Source organism: Canis aureus, chromosome 15, assembly GCF_053574225.1.
Source record: "Canis aureus isolate CA01 chromosome 15, VMU_Caureus_v.1.0, whole genome shotgun sequence".
NCBI lineage: Eukaryota > Metazoa > Chordata > Mammalia > Carnivora > Canidae > Canis > Canis aureus.
The window spans coordinates 67927215-67948336 of NC_135625.1; the positions used below are offsets into that span (position 1 = coordinate 67927215).

Genomic DNA, 21122 nt, shown 5'->3' on the forward strand with positions numbered 1-21122 from the left:
TTGATTCAGGCATTGTAAACAAAGGGGCATCAATATGATTGCTTTTTTTTAATAAATTTATTTTTTATTGGTGTTCGATTTGCCAACATCTAGAATAACACCCAGTGCTCACCCCATCAAGTGCTCTATGGTGACCTCGTGTAGTCAGGGCGTATATGCCAATGAATAAATAGTCATGAAATCTGTACAGGATCCTGTAGCAGGATGCTACAGGCCTAGTCACAAGACGGCATGGAGCTCACTAACGTTTGCTATCTCTAAGCACCGTGGTTCATCCGTGAGTTTTTGCAGACTGTCACGTTTCCAGCAACTTTTCCAGTATATTTATCGAAACACATCTGCAGGGCTCCTGGGTGGCTCCATCAGTTCAGTGTCCAACCCTTGATTTCAGCCCAGGTCGTGATCTCAGGGTGCGGGATCGAATCCTGCGCTGGGCTCTGTGCTCAGTGGGGAGTCTGCTTGAGACTCTCCCTCTCCCTCTGCCCTTCCCTCCCCTCTCTCTCTGTCTCTCAATAAATAAATACAATCTTAAAAAAAAAAAAAGAAAGAAAGACATCTCTGTATAAGTGGGTCCATATGATCCAAACCTACATCGTTTGAGTGTCAACTGTGCTAAGGATGACTAATCTGAAATGAGGAAGTGTGTTGACAGCGGCATCTAAAGATGTAATACCCAAAATAAAATAAAATAAAATAAAATAAAATAAAATACAAAAATAAAGATTTAATACACTTAGGAGGAAATTTAACACTTTACCCTGCAAACTACAAGACGTCACTACTGGAAATCCATCACCTAAGTAACGTCCCCGCTCACAGAGGACACGTGTCGCCCGAGATGGCTGCGCTACCTGGGTCTCGAGACTGGGTCCAGCTCCTGTCCTGATCCCCGCGGGCTCTTTCGCGGTAGTTGACAAGCTACGGGATGCGCGTGGAGATGCCCAGCGCGCAGAATAATGAGCCAGTCTGGGGCTCCCGAGATGTGGGGCTGACCCACAGCTGTGACCCCCCCAGGACACCATCTCGTCACTACGGATCTTCCCGAAAACGAACAGACTGCGTCTCGACGCCTCTGGGGTACCTGCATCCAGGCGGGGCCCGGGCTGCCCGGCACGTGCCCTCCGGGATGGGGCATTGGGGCCCCAAGGCCACGCCTTGGCACCCGTGCAGGACTCTTCCCCCAACACGGGCGTCAGCCGCTTGCACGGCAGAGGTGGTCAGGGCCCGGGCAGCCCTGAGCACCGGAGGCCCAGCCCACGTGGGTGGCCCGCGCAGCCTTGTCTCCGGGACCCTGGCGGGAGGCCTCAGGCCAAGGGAGAGCCCCGGGGCGGCTCCACACACCTGCTGCCACGGTCGCTCGAGGAGCGGCCTTCCAAGCTCCAATTGGAGCAGAGGCCAAGGGACGGGGCGCCCCTCGGGGAGGCTCCCGTCGCTCCCCAAGCAGCCGGCCCAGGTTGACTGGTCCCACCGTGTGTCTGTGCCGGCGTCGGCTCACGGAAAACGGGCCTTGGCTTTGCAACGGTGCCGGGAGTGTGCCCCCCGCCCCCTCGTCCTGCTTCAGGGCCTGGTCTTCCGAAGTAGAACACGCAGAGGAACGCCTCCCCCTCCTGCCTGTGGCCGCGTCACCATAGGCGGCCTCCCCAGGGCCCCGTCAGCCTGTGCCCGGTCCTGGCAGACCGGACCCGGTGCCCGGGAACCCCACCGGGTGGGCGCACCGAGGCCCAAAGCACCCTTGGCCCCGGCCACCAGAGGCCAGAAACTCCATGCAGCATGGCTCCCAGGCAGGGCAGGAGAGGGGAGGGGAGGGGAGGGGGGGGAGGCTTGGAGGCTGGGGAGGCTGGGAGGCAGGGGAGGCTGAGGAGCCTGGGGAGGCTGGGGAGGCAGGGGATGGTGGGGAGGCTGGGAGGCATCTGCTCTGCAGCCAAGAGAGAGCCATTCCAAGGAGGCCACGCTGGGCATCTGTGACAGGAGCAGACGCCCCTCCTCCACAACATAGGGCGCCCACAGTCTGCACCGGGCACATATGAGCGGGGGCCGCACATGCGTGTTTGCCAGCGGCTCCTTGTAGAAGATGATCCTCACACGCGGTTGCTCCTCTAATTCACCATCATCAGATGTTTACCTGTTTCCTTTCTAATGGTTATTCCGACATTGTTATTCAGCTGACCTCCTTTCGGTGATTTTCAGAGGATCCTTGAAAAAAAAAAAAGAAAAACAGTCTAGGAAAATTGCACGTGTCCACGGCTAAAGTGATCTGTTATTTCCAAATTTGTTATTTGTAACTGTGGGGTTCCCCCACCCCTTCCTTAGCTGCTCTTCAGGGCTCGGATGGTTCCAGATCCTTCCAGCTCCTGGAAGGGCCCGGCGCACACTTAACATTCTTAGTTCATCACGAAGCTGAGATAAACATCAGTTCACGCCAGCCCCGCGGCCGGCTCTGTGGCCCTGCTGGTAGCGCGCCCGCTGGACACGGGGACCACAGAGGACAGGCAGCCCCATGAGGCCCCGTCAGGCCCCGTCAGGCCCCATCAGGCCCCGTCAGGCCCCGTCAGGCCGGGAAGGAAGCACCAGGGAGCATCCCTTTTGGCAGCTTATTTGTTTACAGGAAAGGGAAGGCTGCAGGCAGGGTCCCCACAGGCCCCCACAGCATTTTGCAACCCCTAACTTCTCCGAAGCACTCCTAGGGAAGCGGCCCCGCTCCAGCTGCAATGGAGGAGCTGGCGTCCAGGTGCCACAGGAGGAGCAGGTGCTGGGCTCCCTGCTGGGCGGGGAGGTTGGGGGACACTGGGGCTGCTGCCTGGCTGGGAGTGCGTGGCGGGGGGGTGCTTGGGGGACCCCGGGGGTCCGCGGCCGCACTTGGGCTGATTATCCTCAGGCACAGGCTTCCCTGCTTTCTCCCCCAGTTGCACCACGTTGGGGACCCTCACACCTGGCCCCCGGCTCAGCCCTGGTGCCTGCGCCCACCTCCCTCCCCGGCCGCTGGGAGGACGCGGTGTTCTCCAAGGTCGCCCGGTGGGTCAGCCCTACCGCGTGAGGCCTTACAGACACCGTGCACCGGCACCTGCCCCCATCTCAGGGCGAGGCACTAACACTCAGCGTGTGTCTGCTGGGACGCAGGGCCTCTAAGGGACGATCGTGCTGAGCCTCAGGGTGCACCCTCGTGGCACCTGCTGCATCCCTATGCAGGGAGGACGTCAGGACACAGGCACCCGGAGGGAGGAGCATGTGGGACACGAGGAGAAGGTGGCCGCCCACAGGCCCCGGACAGGCCTCGAGGGGACCAACCCTGTGACACCTGCATCTGGGCCTCCAGCCTTTGGCATCACAAGATGAGCACCTGCTGTTCAAGGCCTGGCTGGCCGGCCCCACGACCAACAAGAGCATCCTCCCCTCCGGGGGCGCCTGCGCCTCCGGGGCCCCTTCCAGCACCCAGGACAGTCGCCAAGATTCACTCTCAGTTCTGATCCCAAGAGCGCAGCCCTAGGTGCGGCCTGTCCTGGGGGCCACAGGACCCTGGGGGGCCGAGGAGCGAGCTTTCCCCGGCAGAGGACTCAGGTCCCAAACCAGAAGTTCCCGGCGCCCGACCCACCGCCCGCTCTGCTTTTTTTTCCTTTATGATAGTCACAGAGAGAGAGAGAGAGAGAGGCAGAGGGAGAAGCAGGCTCCATGCACTGGGAGCCCGACGTGGGATTCGATCCTGGGTCTCCAGGATCGTGCCCTGGGCCAAAGGCAGGCGTCAAACCGCTGCGCCACCCAGGGATTCCCCCGCTCTGCTTTTTTAGGGGACGCACTAACCTGGGAGGCTGGCCTTCGCTCAGGCCACACCTAAGGGCAGCAGTTCCGAGGCTAAGCTCCGGGGGTAGCTCAAAGCCGCAGCCACCTTCGGGGGGCCCACCCAGTCTCCCCAGAATCGTGGGAGTGGCAGGCAGCATCCCAGGGGTAATTGCATGTGGTCCCTTGGAGGTTTTTGAAGTCTAAACCAAAACGGGGGATCCCTGGGTGGCGCAGCGGTTTGGCGCCTGCCTTTGGCCCAGGGCACGATCCTGGAGACCCGGGATCGAATCCCACGTCGGGCTCCCGGTGCATGGAGCCTGCTTCTCCCTCTGCCTGTGTCTCTGCCTCATTCTCTCTCTCTGTGTGTGACTATCACAAATAAATAAAAAATTTAAAAAAAAAATTTAAACCAAAACGGCTGCAGGAAGCAGAAGACCCCGCGAGCGCACGGCTGTTCCACCTGGACGCGGCCCCGACCCGGCGCCTAAGCACTGGGGGCGCGGCCCACGCTCATCCTCGTGGGGCCCCCGGCTCCCGCCTGCTCCAGGCGCCCTCCCCGAGGCCCCAGACGCCCATGCTGCTCCTCAGGCCGCTTCCCTCCCTGGCGCATGGGGGGCCGCCCGGGGCCCCAAGTCTGCCCATGTCCTGCTGTGCTCCCTGGGCGTCTGTCGGGAACGGTGCGTGGGGAGCCGGGGCGGCCGCACAGACCCCGGGACAGGCAAGGGGAAGACCCCCGGGTGCAGCGTGCACCGTGGGAGCGTGTTCAGGGGGACATGGAGGGGAAACCTCCCTCCAAGCTTCTTCTTTTTTTTTTTTTTTAAGATTTTATTTATTTATTCATGAGAGACACAGAGAGAGGCAGAGACACAGGCAGAGGGAGAAGCAGGCTCCATGCAGGGAGCCCGACGCGGGACTCGATCCTGGGACCCGGGGTCACACCCTGGGCCAAAGGCAGATGCTCCACCGCTGAGCCCCCCGGGCCGCCCATGGCTCCGAGCTTCCTAACAGCCAGGGCACGTGCGTGTGCAAACTTGCACACTCACACCTGACCGGTCGTAAAATGCGCCAGGAGCCACCGCGTGCTCCGAGAGGGTCACTGGATTCGAGTGACGGAGGACACTGGTGAGGGCCTGGCCTCGGCATCCAGGGCCCCGTCCCTTCTCCTGCTCCCCGGGAGACTGGATCCCGCCCACTTCTGATTCCCAGAGGGCAGCCCCAGGTCTGGCCCACCACGACGCCGAGGGACCCCAAGGGACCCCGAGGGCCCAGGCACAGGGGACCCCGTGCTAGTCGACAGGCAGCGGAGACCTCGGGCGCCACGGGAAGTGATTCCCACTCCCAGGAGCTCCACGTGCACAGGCCACCGTGGGCAGTGGTGGCTCCCGGGGGGTCTGGGTGGGGAAGCAAGGCCAGCAGGGAGCCTGCCCCGAGGACCTGCCCCTGAGCCGAGCACCCTGGGGGGGCCGCCTGGCTCTCCCCTGCCCTCCAGGCCCGCCGAGCTCGGGTGTCCGCCGGGCGCCCCTGCTCCTGTCCCCACGCCTGGCCCGCTTGCACAAGCACACGGTGCCGCGGGGCCTGGGCGGTGGGCACATGCGACAGGCCCAGCCTGGGCACTCTGCCCCTCCCTCCTCACCTGGGTCCTGGTGCAGTCGGGGCCATCAGGCTCCCCGGCCGTGAGCTGCACCCGTCGCACTTTCCAGAAGCAGGTCCTAGACTCACAGTTGAAGCACGTCACGGTGTCCCCTCCCCTGGTCTAGCCCGACGCTTCCCCCCCCCCCCCCCCCCCCCCGGACGCCCACCTGCGCCTTGGACCTGCGCTTGCTCAGGGACTCCGGGCCGGGGCTGGGGCGTGGCTGGCGGGGGCAGGAAGCGCGCCGTCCGGAGGCCGCAGTGGCAGAGGTGCGGCCGACCCGAGGGAGAGCTGCCCGGCACCCACACACCTGGCCCAGGGGAGACACGGGGCTCAGGGCCACTGCCCGGGATCGTCCACCCTCACGTGGAACCCGGGGGCGCTCGGGGGGTTAGAGGTCATCCTCCCAGGGCTCCCCCTGGGCCGCCGGGCCTGCGACGCTGCGATGCACAAGAGGCACAAGGTTGGGCTTCCCCCCCTTTCCGGGCTCAGGGACCCCCCCGCCCCTCCGGATTCCCTAAGGGGGGAGCACAGGTGTCCCTGTTTGCTAACAGGTGAGGTCAGGAGGGCACCTGGGGGGCCGGTGGCCAGGGGAGCCGACCACGTGGTTACAGGTGGGCCCGGGCCCCAGCTTGGATGCAACAGCCCGGGGCCCCTCAGCGGCTCAGGGAGGCTGGGGGCCTTCTGCGCTGCTGACGAGGACTCGGAGGCCGCCCCCGACGCCCGCACACGGGGGCTGCAGGCTGCGGCACCAGCTCTCCAGGTCCCTGCGCCCCCCTCCCCCCCCGCGGCCGCCAGCGAGGAGGGGGTCGACCTCTGCGCTTCCCCACCCAGCACCCCGGCCGGTGACCCCATGAGGCCCTCCCCCTGGACCCCGCGCCCTCTTCATCCCCCTTCCGTCCTCTGCGCCTCCAGCAGCCCAACCTCAGTTCTCTGGGCGGGGACCCCTGCCCCCCATCGTCTTCCCAATGGACCCCATGCCCCCCGGCCTCGTCCTCCTGGGGGACCCCCCACCCCACGCTGTCCTCCCTGCAGACCCGCCCCTCCCCGTCCTCCCCGGGCCTCTGCCCCACCTCCCTCCTGCCCCTGCCCCTGCCCCTGCCCCTGCCCCTGCCCCTCGCCGTCCTCCCCGGGACCCCTGCCCATCCTCCCTCCTCCCTCTGCCCCTCCCCGCCCCTCCCTGTCCCTCCCCGTCCTCCCCCCTCCGCGGCAGCCCACACGGGTCGGGGAAGGCGCGCGCGCCCCCTGCCGGCCGTGCCGGGACGCTGCGCTGACCGCGCGCAAAGGGCTGATCTACAGCTTTCCTGAAGGCAAAGGATTTCAGGGCTATGGACATTTCTGAAAATACAGATAAAGAAAAAAGGAAGGGGCACTCTGGCCGCTGCGGACACATGCAGTCGCGGCACCGTGCGCCTCCTCCAGGACGTCCTCCTGTGCCGCGTGTGCTCCCTGGGAGGCCTGCCCAGCCTGAGCAGCTTGCAGCCACCAAAGACCGTCAAACTTTTTAAATTGTTCCTCTAGGGACGCCTGGGTGGCTCAGCGGTTGAGCTGCCTTTGGCCCAGGGCATGATCCTGGAATCCCAGGATCGAGTCCCATATTGGGCTCCCTGCATGGAGCCTGCTTCTCCCTCTGCCTCTCTCCCTCTCTCTCTCTCTCTCTCTGTGTCTCTCATGAATAAATAAATAAAATCTTAAAAAATAAAAATAAAAAATAAATTGTTCCTCTAACAAAGGTCAATGTGACTGCAAGCCCGGGGCGCCCTTGTCGTGGCAGGGTGCAGGCTCCGTTAACCGGCTCCTATCACAGCTGCCCACCCGCGGGAAGGTCCAAGGTCCCACGGGTCCCTCCCGGCCTGGTCCCTGATGGCCGCTGAGCAGTCAGGAAGGCTCCTGAAGCTCCGTGGTCTCTCCGCTCCGGGCCCACCGCTGTCACTAACCTGGGTGACAGGGTTTGCAGGTGACTTAGAAAGACCCAGACACATACACACAGGCCAAGGCACACCTGCCCACACGCCACAAAACATGCAGACACGCACGTGCCCATGCCGTGCGCACACACCAACACGCCTGCACGCACACACACTCCATAAAGCAGGCCCACCAGGCCACAATCAGTGGGGAGCAGTGGACGTGAGAGAGGAGATGGGCGGCAGATGTGCCTCTGGACCTCGCTGCAGGAAGCGGGGCGAGGCAGCCCTGGGGAGCAGTGTTCAGGCCCCAGGCTCATCTTCTGCGGTGATCTGGGCTCTCGGGCGGCCGCCTTGGGGTCTCTCAGCCCCGCGGCCGGGCTTGGCCCTTACTGTACGCCCCTCGGGGCTGTTGTGAGGATTGTGGAAGACAGTGCCTGGCACAGAGTAAATGCTAATGAAGCTTAGATATTACTATTACTCAGAGAATGTATTGGGCCTCTGCTCAGAACCCACACCTTGTACTTTGTTTTTTCATTTATGGGAAATTTGTGAAATCTCTTCTTTGTTACTAATCCACTAGTGGAAGGGTGTGGGGCTGGTTCTGGTTTTCGACAGTTCTGAATAGAGCGGCTGCAGACCTCCACGTGTGAGTCTCTTTTGAATATAAGTTTCATTCCCTTTGGGTAAATACTTCAGCACAGGCTCACCGGGTTACACGGTGTGAGCATATGAGAGACTGCGTAAGAAATAAGAAAGCGTATGAGAAATTGTAAGACAATGCCAAAGTGCTCCGGAAGTGGCTGCGGGTCTTTTGCATTCCACCCGCCAATGTGGGCAAGTTCAGGGGCCCCACGTCCTCCTCGTTGTCCTCAGCTACTGTTTTGACCACTCCAGAAGAGACGGGATGAGCGCTCGTGGAGGGTCTAATTTGCATGTGCCTCATGCATGTGCACACACATGGCCATGGTGGACCACACCCTGGAAGAACTAGTAATTTTGCATCTCTGCCAACTGCAGTGATGATGCTGATGGTGATGATGAATGATGATGGTGGTGATGGTGATGATGGTGGTGATGAAGGTAGTGATGGTGGTGGAGATGATGGTGGTGACGGTGATGATGGTGATGGTGATGGTGATGATGATGGTGATGGTGATGATGGTGGTGGTGATGGTGATGACGGTGATGGTGGTGGTGGTGATGGTGATGGTGATGATGGTGGTGGTGATGGTGATGACGGTGATGGTGGTGGTGGTGATGGTGATGGTGATGACCGTGGTGGTGATGGTGATGGTGATGACGGTGGTGGTGATGGTGATGACGGTGATGGTGGTGGTGGTGATGGTGATGGTGATGACGGTGGTGGTGATGGTGATGACGGTGATGGTGGTGGTGATGGTGATGACGGTGATAGTGGTGGTGGTGATGGTGATGACGGTGGTGGTGATGGTGATGACGGTGATGGTGGTGGTGGTGATGGTGATGGTGATGACGGTGGTGGTGATGGTGATGACGGTGATGGTGGTGGTGGTGATGGTGATGGTGATGGTGGTGGTGATGAAACAATACCATCCATGGAAAGCTCACCATGTCCTAGGCTTTGCATGGGCTCTTCTTACACAGAACCTCATTTTATCTTCATCAAAACCCTTTGAAGACAAGGAATGTGCAGCCCTCATCACACATGGAGACGGCCAGGCTGACCCTGCTCGTGTGCAGAGCACGCGCACGCACACACACACACACACACACACACACTGCGGGGCTGTACTGCCCAGAGCAGCCGATCCCGTCTAACCGACACTGAAACATTTTCAGAGTTTTGCCTTGATTTGCCTCCTCTTTGCTCTCACAAGCAGTGAGAACAGCAAGTGTGTCCTCACAGCTGTCATTCGGTGAACTCCTGCCCACCACCCAGAGAGTGATGTTCTCGGTACTTTCATCTTCTAGAGGAGAGTCCTCCCCACCATGGCCTGCTCCTCTCCACCTTCCAGGAGCGCCAGGCCCTGGGCCCCGCGTGTGCAGCATACCTGATAGACTAACGGCCCTTCCTGCCCCCGTGGCCCACCATGGCCAAGCAGACATGGAGAAGCAGCGCGTGTGGTCGTGGGGCCTCCATGGGGCAGCCCTGCCTGGTCCCCCTGTCTCCTTAGGCCTGCTCAGCGGAGCCCTGGTTGAGGCCTCAGGCATGCCCTGGGACTTCTCCGGTCATTTTTATATAATCAAATGCCCCACAGTCACTTGTGATTGTGGAAAACATCCCAATTTGGTGCCAAGGATGTGCAGGTTCCTGCAAGAATCCAAGTTTCTCTCTGCACCCGGTGTCGCTCTCCGCCCCTGGGAACTGGCTGCCAACCCCTCAGGAGGGGCCTTGGGAGGAACAAGGATTGGGGAAGAAGGGTGCGCCTGGCGGGCTCTGATCAGCCCCACCTGCCCCGAGCCAAAGCTGGCCATTCTCTGGGTGCTTCTGGGGTCTCCAGAGCCTACGCCCCCTTCCTGCACCTCCATGCACCTGGGCAAAGTTTTCTTCTGAGAATTGCTGGCTCTCCCCTCCGGCTCTGGCTCTACGTGTTCAGACCTGTCATCCTGCTGGGTGGCCTCGTGAGAGACCCAAGATCAAGACCCCCCACATACACCCGGCTTCCCCACATATACCTGCAGGTCTCCCCGCAGCGGCGCTGCAGAGCTTGGGCCTGGGCCTGTGTCTCCCAGAGGTTCACATAGGTCTTGACTCTTCTCCTAGACGCGTGTCTGGTTTTGCTTTTCTAACGACGTTCCTGAGATGTAGCGCGCGGCCACGGCCTCCGCCCACGGAACGGAAAGATCCGGCGGGTTTTAGTACCTCTCCTGCACTCCACCATCGCCGCGGTCACGGAGGGCGGTTCCATCACCTCTTAGAGGACGATGACTTTGTTTTACCTCTTGGTTTCTCTTCCCGCCTATACTGGGAGCGCAAGGCAGGCCTCGCCAGGCGGGCAGGGGGCGTGCGGAGGACAGAGGGCACGCGCTCTCCCTTCAGGGCTCAGCAGCTTGCCGCGTCCGCTCCTACTCCTGCTAAGACGGACACAGCCAGACCACGTGGGTCTGCGAGGCGAGGCCTCTGGAGCCAGCCGCCAGGGTCCCCCCGCGCGTGCACCCTGGGTGCAAAGGGCATGGCCTGTGTCCCGACCATGGCCAAGCTGCTGAACATTTCTGCCCCTGGGCTCCGCATCTGTTGCCGGGCGGGGTCCCCACCTGCAGCTCCGCGTGGACCAGCGGGCAGCTCCCTGGCTCTTCCCTGCCCCCCGGGCCAGGGGCGGCCAAGTTGGGTTCAGGCATCGCCGCGTGGCCACGAGAATTTGGTCCGTGCAGAGGCCCCCGTGGTCCCGACGCCGCAGCCCGGGGGCACAGGTGTCACAGGGGTAGAGGTTGGGGGGCCGTGGCTCAGCAGAGGCTTCCCTGGCCGGGCCTCTCCGGGGTCTCCAGGTGGTGGGAGACGCCGTGTGCTTCCTGGGGTGGGGGTCAGGCCTTCTGCTGGGGTCCCCCCGCCCCCGGGGTCTCAAATCCATGGAGACAGAGAGGCCTCATGGGCCAGCTCGGCTCTCGTGGCACCTGCCCTTTACTGGTACCCTCCCACAGGCAAAGGCTTTGGGGGTCCACGCCCCCACCCCCGCAGCCCCGGCCCTGGCCACTCGACGGCACCTGGTCTGCTCGTGTGTTTGGGTTCTCCTCCCTCTGCCAAGCTCTGCGCTCTGATCCCGCAGGAACTTTATGGCCATGGATTCTTGGATCTTTCTCTTGTTACCAACTCGACAGCCCTGCCGCCCGAATGTGCCCAGGTGTGGCCAAGCCCGTGTCCCCTGCACACGCCGGGGGCCCCAAGTCCACTGGCAACTCCAGTTGAGATTGGAGTCAGCCGTGTGAAGCGCGACCCCAGGCCCTGGGGTCCATCTCCTGGTCCTGGCAGCCACAGGCACCTCTAGAGGAAACACGAAGCCACTGGGCAGGCACAGGGCCCGTCACTGGTAGATTCAGAGCCCAAGGAGGTGGACCCGGGAGCCCACCTCCGATAGATCTGGGTCCCCGGTGGGCGAGATCCCAGCACTAATTGCCAGGAGATCCAAGGCCCCCCCCAACAGATCCACGGGTCCCCAGTGGGCAGGACCCAGGTACCCTTCTCCAAGAGGCCCATGACCCCAGGGGTCGGACACGGCTGCCCACTATCAACAGACCCAGGATCCCCAGGAGACGGGCCCCAGGTGCCCATTGCCAGTAGGACCATCAGCGGTAGCCTCTGAGTGACAAGCAGGGAGGTCACCTGCACATGGCCAGCTCTCACCCAGGTGCGGAGTCCAGGCCACTGTGACAAATCCACTATGCCCTCGGAGAGCCCGTGCCCTGGCCATGGCATCCACGCCCCGTGGCCCGGACTCCCTCCCTGGCCCTGCTCAAGGGTCGACCTTCCGTCCGACGAGACTCTCCCAAGCTCGGGAGGCCCCTGGGTCCCGTGTCCCCGTCACCTGGTTCAGGAAGGAGGTACACAGAGAGAGGGAGCCCAGACCCATGACGGCAAGAAGCCAGCCTGATGCGGCCCCACCTGGCTGGGAAGCCCGCCCTGGGCACCAGGCGCTGTGCTCAAGGTGCAGCCACGGAACTTCATATTCAGGTTCGGCCCGACTCAGGAGGACCCGGAGGGGCCCCGCCAGCAGGGGAGCAACAAAGCAATCAGCAGCTACGAGCAACAGCACATGCTGCAGTCCCGGCAGACACGTGCACACGTATGCACACACGTAGTCACACAGGGGCAGGCTCACACGGTCACACAGGTGCAGGTGCACACAGTGACACAGGTGCAGCACACACGTAGTCACACAGGGGCAGGCTCACACGGTCACACAGGTGCAGGTGCACACAGTGACACAGGTGCAGCACACACGTAGTCACACAGGGGCAGGCTCACACGGTCACACAGGTTCAGGTACACACAGAGTGACACAGATGCAGCACACACGTAGTCACACAAGGGGCAGGCTCACAGGGTCACACAGGTGCAGGTGCACATGTAGTCACACGGGCAGGTGCAGACGTAGTCATACAGGTGCAGCACACATGCAGCTAGAAGGTGCAGGGACACACGTAGTCATGCAGGGGCAGCACACAGAGTCACACAGGTGCAGGTGCACACACTGACACAGGTGCAGCACACATGTAGTCACACAGGTGCAGGCACACAGTGACACAGGTGCAGGTGCACCCGTAATCACATGGGCAGGCTCACACGGTCACACGGGCAGGTGCACACGTAGTCACACAGGTGCAGATGCACACACAGGGACACAGGTGCAGCACACAGGTAGTCACGCAGGGGCAGCTGCACATGTAGCCACAAGGTGCAGGGACACACGTCGTCACATGGGCAGGTGCACACGGAGTCACACAGGTGCAGCTCACACAGTCACACAGGAGCAGGTGCACACACAGGGACACAGGTGCAGCACACAGCCACAAGGTGCAGTTGCACACGTAGTCACATGGGCAGGTGCACATGGAGTCACACAGGTGCAGCTCACATGGTCACATGGGCAGGCGCACACACAGGGACACAGGTGCAGCACACATGCAGCTAGAAGGTGCAGGGACACACGTAGTCACGCAGGGGCAGCACACACGGTCACACAGGTGCAGGTGCACACACAGCCACAAGGTGCAGGGTCACAGGTAGTCACACAGGTGCAGGTGCACACGTAGTCACACAGGTGCAGGTGCACACAGAGGGACACAGGTGCAGCACACAGGTAGTCACGCAGGGGCAGGTGCACATGTAGCCACAAGGTGCAGGGACACACGTAGTCACGGGCAGGTGCATACGGAGTCACACAGGGGCGGCTCACACAGTCACACGGGCAGGCGCACACGCAGGGACACAGGTGCAGCACACACGCAGACACACGTGCACACAGATGCACTTCTACCCAACACAACAAATGCCTGTGCCACGGAGAATTTACCACGTTTATTATTTTATTATACTTTGAATAGAGACGATATCTGAAAAGCAGAGAAAATGACTATACAAAGGGCTTATAGAACATTCATTTACATACTGGGTATATTCTTTACAATGTAAGAAAAGTAAAAACGCGCACTACTAAGGCAGCTGTGGAGACGTGAGGTCCTGCACGCCGAGGAGACCCGGGGCCCCCGACGCGGTGACTTCCCAAGGCTGCGGGCTAACACTGGAGGAGCACGGCTCCGGGCCGCTGGGCGGGCGGGCAGGACCCGGAGCACGACCCCGCGGTGAGCAGGTCTCGCGGCCTCCCTGGGACTGGGACCCTGCCTGGGGCAAAGCGTCCCCGCACCCGCGTGGGGGTGGGGCTCACCGCGGTCCAAGCCCCGTTCGCAGCTTCCTCTCGCTCTGTGTCACGCACGTGTAGCACGGGGAGACACCTGTCGTACCGGCTCGTCGGGAATCGGGGATTGGGCTTCCCCGGCGGTGGAGGCGGAGCCCACTCCCTGATGCCCTGACCGCCGGGGGCAGAGGCCACAGTGGGCCAGTCCGCTTACAAGGCAAGGGAGGACGGCTTCTGGAACGTTCTGGACACAGAGCAGCCGGGAAGCCCACACTCCCCTCGCTCTGGTTTCTAAGCAAGCCGCCTCTTCCATCACCGGAAGGCCAAGGGACCGGGCGGGCGGTCCAGGCCGAGCCACGCACAGGCGTCTCAGGAGGGGGTGCCCCTTGGGGATGCACCTCGGGTCCTGGAATCCCCAGGCGCCAGCCACCCTTGCTGAGGACCCGGCCCCCGGGAGGGAGAAGGTCCGCGAAGACCAAGGCAAACATTTGGCACAGAAGTGAGGCACTTGCATCTGGGACATAGGGGAGTGGGACGCCGGCCCGGCCACCCCGCTTGCTTCTGCGAGGTCGGGTGTGGGCAGCCCACGGGCTGGGGCCGCTCAGGAGGCCTCCCCGGGCCGCACGGGGTCCTCAGCAGGAAGAGCGCTCAGGACTCGGCTCCCAGCCCGGGGAACGGAGCCTTGCGCCAGGCCTCCCCTCCTCCGCCGCGCAGCGGGCTGGGGACGTGGGGCCAACTGCTCACAGGGCCGACTCTGCCCCCGGACAACGGAGGGGGAGCGTCCACTGGCCTCCGGGGCCGCAACTCTGGGGCCGTCCAGGGCCCCCCAGCGACCGTAGGCCTTCCTGGTCCTCGCAGCCATCACGCCGCCCCCCCCTCAGGGCCCCAGCATCGCCGCGGGGAAGACAGGCCTGCCCCGGGGAGACGGGAGGATGGGCCCTGTCCGTTGCCAGGGCCACTGCGCAGCGGCTCCCACCGCCGCCGCCAGCGTGCAAGGGGCTCCCTGCAAGGCCCGGAGGCCCGGAGGTCCGGAGGCCCGGAGCGCAGCATCCGCCCCAGGGAGGCGTGGGTGAGCAGTCGTTGAGGGAAGGACAGCACACGGCCCGCCTGACCTCGTGTCTGTAAAGCCAGAGAGGAGCCGGCTTCCCGTCCTGGGGCTGGGGCGTCAGGCTCGCCAGCTGCCGCGCGGCGGGCGCCTGGATCCCTGTCACGTCTCCGGCTGGGGCGGGCGGCGGGGGGGGCTCAGACCTTCTTAGGGGAGCCGATCATGACCTTCGACACAAAGTTGACAATGGCGCTGGCGGGCTGCTCCGGGTCGTGCTCCGCAAATAAGTGGCACACATTGTCCGTGGCGCTGCCCTGCTTCCGGGCCACAAACCCGAAGACTCTGTGACGGGAAAGGTGGGCAGGTCAGCGCAGCGGCGGGTCCCGCGAGGCCCGGCGAGCTGTGGGCCCGTGTGCTGCCCCCGCGGGGAGAGCAGGTGCGTGGCCGCCCCCTGCCCGGTCCACCGCTGCCCGGGGCAGGTCCCCCCGAGCCACCCACCTCCCCTCCGGTGTGGGGACTGTGTTCCCGCCAGGGACGGCCAGGCAGGGCCACGTGGGGGCTGGACGCCCTCGCGCACCCCAGGCACCTCAGTCTCAGACTACGGGCAAGCGAGGGAGCGCACCTGGCTCCGGAAGGTTCCGGGAGCACGGCCAGGGAGCCAGGGCTGGCTGTCGGGGCTCCCCCAGCGTCTGGGAAACACCAGCACTGGGTCCGCCACGCGTACATATGCACGGGAAGCCCTCCCGCTGCCCCGAGCTCGACGTGCCTGCGGTGCGCACCTGCCCTGGCCGTACGATCCTCTCCACGCTCCCCGCCCAGCCCAAGGACTGGGCCTCCGGGGACGAGCCAGCAGGAGGGGAGCCCAGCCGGCCCTCCCCACGGGAGGCACCTTCATTCGTGCTCACGGCACAGCCTGCACCCGCCCGCGCGACGCCCTCATTCCCTTACGCGCCGCCAGCTTCGGAAATCTGCGAGGAAACCCGCTTTGGGCAGAGATGGGGGGCGCTGGCGTCCAGGAGCCTTACCTTGAGCAGGGGCCGTCTGTGATCCACCTTGCAGGTGGGAAAAAGAGAAAAAAAAGGAAGAGTTACATGAGTCTGCACGTTCACAGGCAAAGGGCGCACAGACACTGCCGACACACACGCTCACTTACTTCCTGTCCTGCGGATCCAGCGCGCAGAAGATGACGCTGCTCACGGGGTAGTGTCTCCGAAAGAAGAGCCTGTCGGGACACGGGGAGGACACGCCCCTGTTAGGGGGCACGCGGGTGACGGGGACGCTCGGGCTGGGCGCCCCCGGGACAGGGTCCGGGCAGAAGCTGACTTGACTACTAGGCGCCTGCGGGCAGAGCTGTGGGCACGGGCGGACGGGCGGGTGCTGGGCACGGGGCTGCGGGAGGAGCCGCCCCGCGGTGGAGACGGGCGGTCATGCCGTGCACCTGCCAGCCACGTGGGGTCGGGACCAGGCCCAGCAGCCCTGGCCGGTGCGGGACGGGAGCCGGGGAGCCCAGCCTCCCCACCCTTGGTCCAAGGACCGCCGAGCACTTCCGGGGGCACGTGGCACAGGTGCCGGGGCAGGCGGGCCGTGCTGGGGGGAGCGCTGGGAACTGGCCCTGCGCCTGCCTCCAGGTCGGTGGTGGTCCGGCTCTCGCATGAACCACCCCGGGCTGTTTTGGTGATGAATTAAATAAAAACTCCATGCATCAAAAATGCATCTGACTCTGAGATCAGGGGCTGCACCGGGGCAGGAGCACCCAAGCCTCCGTCTCTGCTGCCCCTGCTTCTCCCTCTGCCTGGGTCTCTGCCTCTCTCTGTCTCTCATGGATAAATGAATAAAATCTTTAAAAACACAAAAACAAAAACTTATACACGTGTGCATGTGGTACTCAAAGGTCCAAATCTCTTTTTTTTTACGGCCTTACTAACTCGTAAGAAAACCTCCGTGCCCACTGTCCACGGTTCAGGCGCGACTCCCGGGAGGCCCCAAGTGACACATCCAGGACCACCTCTGGGCACACGCGTGTTGGCAGGCCTGAGCCCGGCGTGCCTGGAAGCCCCGCCCACAGCCCAGCGCCCGGCACACTCACTTCCTCTGGTTGTCTGTCAGGGTGATGCCCTGTGCCGACACCTTGAAGTGCACGACGGTGCACATGGGCGGTGGCTCCTGCACCAGGGTGAGGCTCAGCGCCTTCTGGACGGCTTGGTGGCCCGTGAGGGACTCCATCTCCACGGAGTTCAGGTACCACACGTTGCAGGCTGCGCGGCACACGGGGAGTGGTGTGTTAGGTGGAGGCAGAGCCCTCGGCCCCCCGATCCCCGAGGTGTGGAGAGGGAGGGACCTCGGCCCCCCGGCAGCTGCATCCCCAGGATGCGGAGCATGAGGCGGGGAGCGTGAGGGCCAGAGCCCCACAGAACCGTCCTGCACGGAGACCTGGGAGGGGCGGCACCCGGGAAGCTGCGGGGACGATGCATGACCCGTGTGGCCCGGAGCAGAGTCGGCCTCTCTGCTGGGGGTCACGGCCCTGCGCTGCCAGGGGCCAGGGGCTGCTCCTCCTGCAGGAAGGGAACCGCTGAGCGGGAACAGGGCTCGGCCAACAGCCCAAGGCCCGCTGAGGCTTGATCCCTGCAGCTCCCACAGGCCCGACGTGTGCGGTCAGGGTGACTGGGACGCACGGGCTGCCTGCCGCCCGCTCCCCGCAGGAGCCACCCAGCCCCGGGCGGAGCAGCCCGCGCCCCCGCCCTGCAGGTCCCTGTGAGCGTCAGAGTCCCAGAAGCTCTGGGGTCTCCGAAGCCCCGGCTTCGGTGAGGAGGACCCGGGGCTGCACCGAGTGTCGGGAAAACGAGGCTCTTGATCCTGGAGCACCCCAGGGGCGTGTCAGCCGGGGTCTCGCGGGGCAAAGCCGCCGGGCCGATTCGTGGAGCCACCAGAAGGGGCCCAGCCGGAAAGGCCCAGAATGAAGGGAAAGAGGTTCCAGAAACCCTCCTGAGAGGGAAGCGGCTGGAAGCCGGGGGATGGGGTCTCCGCGAGTGTGCGCTCCGGGGCCCCCCACTTCCTCTGCAGGACTCCGGCCCTGGACCCGCCACCTGCAGGGAGTCTCCTTGGAGACTAAGCTCCCTGAACCACGCTCCCTCGCTCTCACCAAGAGCTCCGGACGGCACAGGGGACAGCGCACAGCGCAGGCGCCGCCAGGCACCATCGAAGGAGACGTTCCCGCCCCAAACACAAGCACCTCCGTGTCCCCGAGCCCCCGAGGCCATGCGCTTGCTGGCATCCGGCTGCAGTGATGCCTCACAGAGCGCCTGGGCCCACCCGCGCCTACCCCGTGCCCAGGAGGGCGCAGCGGCCTGGAGACCCCGAGACCCGTCCAGGCACCTCGCAGCCCCCGGGGGGCCAAGCATGTGGTGGTGCCTACGGGGAGCCCCCTGGGTACCAGGCGTGCTCAGCAAGACAGTCTCCCTGGGGGTGCGCTGTGGCTCGTACCGCGAGGTCCTGAGCCGCAGCCCACGCCCACTGACAATGCCACACGTGCGCTGATGGCAGGTGCACCTTCCGCAGGTCACACCTGCGTGTCGCTGGCCCAGGTCGAGGCTCAGGGCAGAAGCAGAGATGCACCTGCCCCTTCCAGCTGGCCGCCCCTGTCCCGGGCGCTGAGGGCTGGGGTGCCCCTGCTCCTGCCTGAACCCGAGGGCTCCTCCGGTGTCGTCTCGGGACAGAGCGTTTGGGCACAGAGTCCTTTCGGGTGCGGCTGCCCGGGGTGTCAACCCCAACCGCCCTCCTGGACAACAACCTGGCAATCCTTATCGGGAGCGGCAGACACGCCTGCACCTGGTGGCCCAAGAACACGCAGGAAGGAGATCTACAACCGCGGCAGGTGAGCAACGCAGAGTTGGGGCTGGGGACGCCCTGCACGGACCCGGCGGGGAAACAGGGAATGGTTCCACGGACCCACACGGACACCCAGCGGCCAGCAAAGGGTGGCCGGGCCACATGCACAGCGAGACGTCTTTTTCTTCTCCCCATGGCCTCGTATCCGCAGCCAACAATGAACATGGCCGAGCCTCCTGTGCTGGCCACCTCACCGTGTCCACCATGGGAGCCGCATGCCGGGCACCGCCGGCCCAGACGGCAACCGTATGTCAGTTGCTTCTCAAGACCAGAGAAATGCCAGAGATTGATGGGAGAGCAGAAGCAGAAGCCACGGTCGTGCTGGGACCACGATAAAGAGCGCGTTTGTGTAGGAGCAGGAGCAAGCGGGTGTGATGTTGGGAGGGTGGTTGTTCTGTTCCTGATTTCACGAGCGTTACTGTGATGTGTTTCCTAACACAAGAAAGGGAGCTCTGATCCGAGTGCAGCGAAACCCCGCGGAGCAGGCCCGGGCTGGGTCTGCACCCCCCCACCGGGACGGGACGGGCTGCCGCCACCCAGACCCTGCGCCCCCGTGACCCCACAGACGGTCTCTGGATAAGGAGGGGGGACTCGCGGGAAGCTGGCTCCTACAGACAGAACCTGAGGATGCAGGCCGCCCGTGGCCGCAGCACCTGCTCTCCCACCTGACGCGTGCTCCTGGTGGGGCTGCCTCCTGTGGCGCCCAACGGGGCAGCCACCCAGTGCTCGCGGCACAAAGCCCCAGGCCCCCGAGCCGCAGCCAGCCCTCCAGCCTCCGGCACCCTGGGTCCTAAGACGCCAATGCAAAATCCAGACAAAGACATCAAGTAAGGAGGCGGCCCCCCAAGGGGTGTTTGCAGTAACCGAAAGGCCGGGAGCAGGCCGCACAAGCGGAGCAACTGCAAGGCGGACTGTCCCTCAGCCGCAGAAAATCGGGGGATGGGGGGTTCGTACTCCATGCGAGACTAGGAAAAGCATTCAGGGCTGTCTGGGAACCAGACCTCTGAGCAGTTCACTCTCCCTCTGAATTCCCTTTTTTCGATCTAAAGAACTCCGATTTTTATAAATGAAATACACGCCACAGCAGGGAAGGTCAAGGTCACATCCCTAACATTTCTGGGAAATGAGCCAACAGAGGTCTGGTCCTCCTTCTCAGGATGGACGGCATCCCACTGCTGCAGGGCCCCCGAGGAAGAGGCCAGAGACACCGGGAGTCAGGGAGCCGAGCAGCCCATTGGGCTCGGCCCTGGGGCCGCCCACCGAACCCCACCCGCCCCCGGGCGCTGCTTCCCCAGCTTGACGGACTCCACCCGGGACAAGTCGAGTCCCGGAAGTGAATGAGGACACTCATTCATTTTAAGAAAAAACAAAAAACATTTCCCTGAGGGGGATCGCCGGTGGGACAGTCTGACCGCCTTCCTGCACGCGTTGCAAGCCCTGCGGGGGCCCCAGGAGCTCTCTGCGGCTTTGTCCCCACTCCAGCCACATCTCTGGGTCCTGATTCCACTCCTGGCCTTGCCACCCATGAAGTCAGCTGCATGGGAATGTAACCCCCTCGAAGGGTCTTAGAAACACCAGGTTTTAAAGGGATGCGGGCTCCGCGGCATAGTGTGCAACCATGGACATAAGATTCCAGGACCCACCTCAAGTCCCGGGAACTGACACTCGCCCCCAAAAAAGCAAATGTGGACCACCTGGGTGGCTCAGTGACTGAGCCTCCACCTTTGGCTCAGGGCGTGACCCTGGGGTCCCGGGATTGAGTCCCGCATTGGGCTCCCCGCAGGGAGCCTGCTTCTCCCTCTGCCTGCGTCTCTGCCTCTCACGAATAAATAAAATCTTAAAAAAAAAAAAATCATCCAGCGTTACTGGTACCTGCCACGTATTATCCAACAAGATTTAAAGTGTCCCTAAAAATGGTGTCAAAAGTAAAAGCTTTAATGTATAAATATAGGAGCCATTAAGGTTCCTAATTACGATTAGTGAATCCACTGATCCATTTACGAATGGAGAATGGACATCTACCGGGAAAATGTCTGATAACCATGAAGTCTAAGGAGAAACAGGACAGGCCACCTGTCCTAAGATGACGTTACGCCAAGTGCAGAGCCCGGAGGCGTGTGGGCTGCAGTGGGACCCCAGGCTGAGCAGGGCTGCACCCCGGAGAGACCCCAGGGGCCCCCAGCTGCGGCCCGTGCGGGGCAAGGGTGAGGCGCCAACACAGCAAAGGCCATTTCTCCACGTACGCGTGGCAGCAGGAAAACTACACCCTGCGTGAGTGACCCCATCACCGTCCTCGAGGCGGTTCTCAACGTCTGATTCACTTGGTCTCTGCGGCCACGCGGGACGGAGAGATCATCATCGCTACGACGGACTTGAACCCAGGACCGCCACAGCCATGCTCCTCGTTTCGGAGCATCACACTCCAAGACGCTGCTGTTTGGGGCAAACCAGGTCACCTTCGTTTCGGATACACGGAATGTATCTCTCAAGGACGGTCTGAAAAGAGTCCGACGCGGAATTACTCGATGTGAAAACCAGAGAGATGAAGT

At 63.0% G+C, this 21122-nt stretch overlaps 1 protein-coding gene across 12 annotated transcripts in view; it reads right to left on the reverse strand.

Annotated features, from left to right (window-relative positions):
• Positions 1 to 13287: 13287 nt before the first annotated feature.
• The window catches only part of TNS3 (tensin 3), a 157317-nt gene continuing 149482 nt past the window's right edge, over positions 13288 to 21122 (reverse strand). For 11 of the 12 annotated variants that reach the window (XM_077850338.1, XM_077850337.1, XM_077850336.1 and 8 more), the window contains 4 exons: positions 16775 to 16943; positions 15842 to 15910; positions 15714 to 15740; positions 13288 to 15030 (listed from right to left, as the gene is read on the reverse strand). In XM_077850338.1, coding sequence (XP_077706464.1) covers positions 14886 to 15030; positions 15714 to 15740; positions 15842 to 15910; positions 16775 to 16943 — 410 coding nt within the window. In that variant the 3' untranslated portion in view covers positions 13288 to 14885. Of the gene's footprint in view, positions 15031 to 15713; positions 15741 to 15812; positions 15911 to 16774; positions 16944 to 21122 lie in introns of all 12 variants that reach the window. The other variant, XM_077850339.1, reaches the window with a different exon arrangement.